Genomic DNA, 7500 nt, shown 5'->3' with positions numbered 1-7500 from the left:
CGCCTGTATCATGGACCTGGACTTTTTGCATAGGTAGGCAACTTTTACACCTTCTGATGCCACATCAGATCTGATCTTCACAATTTATTGATTTATTGACTGGTATTAAAATTTCATGTTTTGTTACATCATATTGATTTTCTCCAACTCCATCCCCTTATTTGCCTGGTTACCACCAGACCTAATTGCAAGTGACTTTCAGATCGGAACAATTGTGTAGGACTAAAGATAGTATGGGAGTTCCCAGGCTATCCCCTTATGCCACTGTCAGTCAAAATCACAATGGATGCGAATGCTCTTCTATTTATTTACCTTTAACTAGGGTAGACACATCGAGGCCGCTGTCTCTTTTTTTAGGGCCAATATAGTGAAATAGAAATGCACTCAGACTCAGAGAGTGCAGACCTCCACCAAGGAAGCTGTTTGATAGAACATGTGACTATGTTACACCCTATCCTGCAACAGTGAAGAATCCATCAAAAAATCGTGATCTGGATCACCACCAAAATTCAATCACTTGTTCCTTTTCTCATTTCCAACAACTCCACAAAATTTTATCAAAATCCGTTCAGAACTGTTTTTCAGTTATCCTGCTGACAGACAAACAGACAGACAGAAAGTCAAACCAACACGGCAGGAAACATAACCTCCTTGGCAGGGGTAAGAATAAAGATCATGGGGGGATTGCTCACTCCCAAACACCCCCACATACTTTGACCCGTTGCAGCATCTCAAGTGTGCATACATATTGACAATGCTCCTTCCACTACCCAAAGTTTAGTGGTCAATCGAGGCAGAGGGGGATCAGAAATGAAGTCTTCCGTGCCACTACGCGATTTGTCTTTCCGCCACTAAAACTAACAAAGACAACCGCTGTATACCGCACACTGACCAACACCACACCCACCCACATTACCGTCAGTTGTGATGCAACGAAACTGCGAGGGCTCTTTGACTTAACTCTCAAGGCTGTTGTGTGGGCTTCTAGAGCATTCCTCTCTGTTCTCCAAAAAACGTTGGCCGCTTTCACCCACAATAACACAATCCACATGGCCGACGGACGCGGAGGGCAGAGCACGGAGCACAGGGATGGATGGCTCATCAGGAAACCCTGCTCCTCCTATTGAGAAGTATTGCCTTGTAAGGCCATTGTTGCACGAGCTTGTTTGTTTGAGCACTGGATGCCCCACAACTTTCAAATTTCACATTAGAGGATGGCCTCTTGAGATGGGCATCTCGTTTTCGAGAGGGTCCTCAAAATACATAACATATACAGTACATCCACACACACTGAAGCTCTTCCTCACTACCACCAACCACACAATTCCTATCTCTTGCCAAAAAGAAGTAATTCCATGGATGAAAAAACAGGTTCTACGTATTGCAGGAGAGAACCAAAAATACAATAAAAGAAAAACAAATATGCATGTCAATATGTTTCATACCAACAGTGTATGAAAGCCGGCTGAGGTCACACGTGTTTGCCCCTATGATCTTCTACTGTATATCCCATTCAATTTTCCAGTTTTGTTTATTTTGTAAGGCCTTTTCGGTTCTTTATTTGTCAGTCCAGTTTGGGAGATGATAGGAAATGAAGGGGAGAGAGGAGATGGAGTAGGGTTTTGGGAAAGCACCCAGGCCAGACTCAAACCTGGGTCCTGCAGTAGCCCATATGTATGTGGGTCAGTGACGTTTCAGAAAGTAGCACACGTCAGGGCGGCGCAACGACAGCCACTGCCACTACTGTATGGATTTTCTGTTTGTTTTCAGTGGACTAAGAAGCATTATTCATTGCAGCATATCAACCACCAATTACTAATTGATTTATGGGCATTAGAGGACGTTGCGCCACCTGACGTCTGAGCCCAAAAATGTGTCTTTGACCCATGTACTGTTAGCCCATTTCACCACAACACCCCCATGTCCTATCAACCTACCACAAATCCATTATGTTCCATTATATCCAGAATATGTTTTTGCACATTGCCCTTTTATTTATTTATTTATTTCATTTCATTTTTCCCCTCCCTGTATTACCTGCGTCATATGTGTCTTTAAATGTCCATGTGGGCATTATGTGTATTATATAAGCTACTTGACACCTGCATTTCCCCTTGGGAATCAAGTTACTCTACTCTACTCTACTCTACTCTACTCATTGACAGTAAATAGAATGGACGCCAAATCAACGCTATTTGCCATTCAACGCTTTGAAGCCAGATTTGGGAACATTCCAACTTACATTCCACCTTAGCAACACCAAACGCAGGTGCTGATTGGACAACAACAAGACTTCTAACGGTCAATCAAACCATGTTCTGATGCTCATTGGTCAATTTAACGTTTAATATCTCTCTAAAATAAAACATCACCACAAAAAATCACCACCCTGGTAAGTTGGAGAGCAAGGGGACCTACTAGTTGAGCGAAAAATGATCCCCCTGGAGTGGCATTTAAGGGAGATACAGGGTTTTATGTCTCTCATAGGAATGAATGGGATTTGGCCATTTTTTGGTCTTTTTGGGTCCAACCTTGGCTCCAACTTGGCTTCAACAATGAAATAGAATTTTGGCCTCCATTCTATTTACTCTCAATGACTCTACTCTACTTAATTAGTTTGCAACACATAAGGATCTATCCATCCATGCATCCAGGGAGCTCAGTATGATGTTCTGCAGTGCAGTACACCAAGGACTCTTCTGTTGCTCTGCCATTGAGGTGTACCTCAGAGGAGGGCTGAAGAGTGGTATTGATCAAACAAACAGGAATTCTGAGTGCTCTTTCTCTGAGTGAATTCTTCTCTTTGTTGTTCACTTCAGTGCAGGGACTCCCAAAATTGTTTCAAGCAAGGAATTCCGAGGCACTCAGAGATTGCCATTTTTAATTTTATTAGGCTACAAATGTGCCGCTGTGTTTCGGCCTCCAGTGCCTTCTTCAGGGTATATCCAAGATAATTGATGGTTGAGGAGGGAAGTTTGGGGTATGTTGGTACACAACACGATGGCGGTTGGGGGTTTGGAGCATTGGGAAGCCGTGACGCTGATGTCACTTTGGTGGTTGGGCTGGGCTGGGCTGGGCTGGGACCAAAAATCCACCTGGGCATTTTTTGGGGGGTTAAACCTCAAACTACAAATACTGTACACGCCATTTTCGTACTATATTCTGCTTGTCCACTGTCTATACTACATAGGTTTCACATCTAAAAAACATTTCTGTTGTGAGGAGAGGCAAGCAGCCAACCACGTGAGTGCAATATTTTGGCCGACAACAGTTTCCAACAACCCAAGTTTGAAGAGTGCACAGCACCCGTGGGTGTTTACGAATGTGCAACCCATGTATATTGACAAAAGACCAATGGTCCGCCCCCCTCTAAACTGTGGGACAATCCCTAAGAAAAACACGCTCAAATAAACAATCACAAATCAAACAACAGCATCAGCACCTGGGATCTGTCGGCCCACAGTGAAAATGCCCTGTATGCCAGATTACCAGTCCAGGCCTGCTGAGAGAGAAAGACAAAGTCCAGACAGGCCATGTGGTCAAACCTCAGTTTCATTATTCTAGGGAAGTTATTTTTGCGACACTTCATTGTGCAGCCTTGCCTTCACTGTTTCCATTGACTGATGCTATTTTCCCCCCATGGCTCAGACATTAAGCGGGTTTCCAGCCAATATTTTAATGAACATTTTAACCCTTTGCACGAGTCCTCGCTGGAAACGCTTGCATTAGTATTGCCTCCTTTGCATGTGCAAAGGCAACTTGTTTACTTTCTCACTCCATTTCTCACTCTCGACGCCATCCACACTTTGTCTATTGCAACAGCAATAAATGCATACAAATGATTGCGGTTTTCAGCTCCCATGAGAGCACATGCCATGCACCATTAGATCGTGTGACTAGAATTCCTTGGACGCATATTGTATGAGTGGCTGTCCTACAATATTCTTTATGTTAGAGTATGATCACCATATGAAAGAGCTTTGTGCATCTTGGCATTGTGACTCCAAATGTCACTGTCTGGAGATACACTATCTTAAGTAATGTATTGCAAAAGAGAAGTAGAGAGATCAAGATGTTTACCGCAAATGCATGTCTTAGTTGTACGCACGTGAGGACCGGCTGCAAGTATCTGTACCTGACCACAACGGAACCTGTTATCCTGCATCTTTGTGTGCACCCACACTTACAAACATATGCCTACCTCTCACACCCACATGCGTATGCAGTCAGTCTCTCTGTGTCTCTCTCTCTCACACACACACACACACACACACACACACACACTCTCTCTCTCTCTCTCTCTTCCTCTCTCTCTCTCTCTCTCCCCCACACACACACAAACACTCTCTCTCTCTCTCACACACACACACACACACACACACACACACACACACACACACACACACACACACACACACACACAAACTCCCTGTCTGTCTGTCTCTCTCTCTTTCTCTCACTCTCTCTCTCTCTCTCTCTCTCTCTCTCTAACACACACACACACACACACACACACACACTCTCTCTCTCTCTCTCTCTCTCTCTCTTTCACACACACACACACACACACAAGCACTCTCTCTCTCTCTCTCTCTCTCTCTCTCTCTCTCTCTCTCTCTCTCTCTCTCTTTCTCTCTCTCTCTCTCTCTTTCACACACACATACAGTATGAGTGGGCCCGTTGCTGGAGATCTGATGTTGGTGCCAGGTCATGACATCATTGTTTTGGCTTCTCTGTTTTGATGTGCAGCAGTGCCGAGCTGATTTCAGCCCTCCGTTGCACTGCACATGATCTAATACTTGTCATCTTACTTTAATAATTAAATTCAATTATTGTGGAGGGTAGTCTTTCCAGGTCTAGGTCAGTGCAGTGCCCATGGGGTAACTAACACACACTGTTCAAAATTACAAGGTTCCTTGAAAAACTCTGTTGCCATTGTTCTGGAAGCCCTTAAAGTTCTCCTAAAAGATCCTCCACAGTGACAAATGGAAGAACACCTAGAGAAACCCTTCGAATAAAACTGTGGAGAAATCCCTAAAGGTTGCCTGGGGAACTTATGGGTTCTTCCGAGAACTATTATCTGAGGTTCTCTGAGGAAACCTCACATTTTCATAGTACAGCACGTTGTTCCATGATCACTGGCCCCGCACACGGACAGCCACATCAGTTTTTCCCCACTTCAACACTCCCAGTGGAAAAAAATGTCACAGTGGCAGGTCTTGGGGCAAGGGAGCTTCTGACTGCCTCGACTTGGGGTACAATATTCTCCATCATTCAAGAAACGATGCTAGTTTCCACGAGGTAAATGCCAATATTCTCACAAGGGGGGGATTTGAGCTACCAGACTTCCAGTCACATCTTGATAACAATGCTACCCAGTCTCAACTTTGTCTGGATTCTCTCTCATACACTCACGCATGTGCATGCCCCCTCCCTCCCATCAGCACCATTCCATCACAATATGCCAATGTCTGCCGGACAAGTGAATACTGCCAAAATCTCACGGCAATTCCAACAACATCCTTCCAGTAAAATCACTTTCAAACTCAACATTAAATTAGAAGTTATTCATTTGTTGGCACTGTCATTAGGCCTATTCTTATCTTAATATCAAATAGCCGATTAACACCAAGGTAAACATCCACAAGCAATCATATCTCTTTAAAACAGACACTGTTTTATGGCTGGATCAAGATGAGACAAATCTACTGCCACAAATAGTTTGGTCAAGAAGGTAAAGTTTCTAAATTAGTACTCCAGGAAAAAAAACATGTAGGCCTACATGGAAAGTTTTAATGAATTCCTCAACTGAGAGTATAGGCTCTTACCTGGGAGTAGGGGGCATAAGGCACTTAGTAGAACGTAGAGAGCGAGAAGATTCCGTGCTTCCCTGGGCGACATCGCGAATTCTGAGCAGGACCTGCCGCGCGCCTGTGGATGGAGAGGGAGAGGGATGCTCCCGCGCCTCAACTGCAGACAAGGGCGGATAGCCCAAGTATCCCCCGTCGCTCTGTCTCCCTCTGCCGGGAGAAAGTGGGACTACGCTCCAATAAAAACTTGAAGCTCAAGTAGCATACGCACCTGCCTCTGGAGGCTGAGTTGTGTTGAGAATAGTCTAGTCTCAGTTTTCATTTTAGCTTGCTGTCGCAATCGACCGGGGAGATATTGAAAATAATCTTAATATCTGCAGACTGCACTTGACACTCAAATGCGCGCGTGGCCAAAACCAGTCACGTTGTTCCAACAGTCTTGCGTCCCGCGCTGCACTGAATTAGCTAATAGAGGACTATTTAAGCAGCCTCTATTCCTATAGGCTGGCTACACGGTGCATCGTTAAACCTCCTCCTCCCCTCACGGACTAGAGCTCCAGACGACCGACTCGGGGGAGCCTCTCTCTGGTCACCTTGGCCCGTGCATAAATCAAGAGGGAAGACCTGTCCTTGGCCAAGCCTGCCCACTAACTGCCAGAGAACATGAAATAATCATGCATGGAAGAAGCCAGGTAGCCTATGCGCCCCACGGCACTGGCTTAAGTCACTCGCTTAGTTGCTGTCTTACTGTACCTGTACACAGATGGGATGGGAAACGTGTTTTTTCTTCTTCTTCTTCTTCTTCTTCTTCTTCTTCTTCTTCTTCTTCTTCTTCTTCTTCTTCTTTTGCGAATTTAGACAGGGCTAAATGTAGACAAGCAAGTCAATGCAGTCTGACAGTGACAGGCATGGGCAACTTTGCTGATAAGAAGGGCTGACACACATTTGTGCCACATGTTGCAATTTTTTTCCCTCATCGCCACCACAGGAGAACCACATGACCACAGATTTGAGATTTGACAGAAGAGTTTGAAATGCAGCTGGTGACTGCTGACTGTTGATATTATTTGGGATAGATAGTGCTCTCTATCGACCAATAGTAGGCTACAACTACAATGGATTGATTCAGTCGTTTTTTTTTATTTTATTTTTAATCTGGTCATTGTTATTATTATTATTTTTTATTATGTTTTGTCTACGGACCACACTCAGTGAGGAGCTAGGCCAGATGTGGCCCCCGGCCCCTATGATAACCCGAGATTTTACGGGCCCCTGGGCCAGACAACAAGAAAGACCGCATCTCCATGGAATGGCAAGGTTCCAAAAGGTTTGGGTGTTTAGCAAAGATGTTAGAGACCCTTTGTTGTTGGGGTTTTAGGGAAAATAGGGCAGTTAAAAGTGCAATTTTAACACAGTATGATAACATAAATACATGTAGACTATAGGGGTGGGCGATATAGCAAAAATGTCATATCACGAAATCTCGATTTCGATTTTTTATCACGATCTACCATCCAAAAAATAGAAATAACAAAAATCAATTTTGCTTGCAATTTGTAATTTGCAGTTCATAAAATGTTAACACACTGCTGACACTCTCATAAAGTGCACAATTAGAATACAATAATGTAAAGAATTCAAGTGAAGACAGCAACACAAGTAAGTAAACATCACTTTGATACTGATAGTT

General features: G+C 44.1%; 1 protein-coding gene across 2 annotated transcripts in view; it reads right to left on the bottom strand.

The window, feature by feature from the left end:
- Nucleotides 1-6155, bottom strand: part of fndc1 (fibronectin type III domain containing 1) — a 108619-nt gene extending 102464 nt beyond the window's left edge. The window contains exon 1 of one of the 2 annotated variants that reach the window (XM_063223372.1): nucleotides 5829-6155. In XM_063223372.1, the coding sequence (XP_063079442.1) occupies nucleotides 5829-5901 (73 nt within the window). In that variant the 5' untranslated portion in view covers nucleotides 5902-6155. The remainder of the gene's footprint in view (nucleotides 1-5828) is intronic. The other variant, XM_063223371.1, reaches the window with a different exon arrangement.
- Between the last annotated feature and the right edge of the window lie 1345 nt (nucleotides 6156-7500).

The sequence above is a fragment of the Engraulis encrasicolus genome, chromosome 18 (genome assembly GCF_034702125.1).
Source record: "Engraulis encrasicolus isolate BLACKSEA-1 chromosome 18, IST_EnEncr_1.0, whole genome shotgun sequence".
NCBI classification, from domain to species: domain Eukaryota; kingdom Metazoa; phylum Chordata; class Actinopteri; order Clupeiformes; family Engraulidae; genus Engraulis; species Engraulis encrasicolus.
Note: the sequence above shows the minus strand (reverse complement) of the source record. Positions and strands in the feature narration are given on the sequence as shown.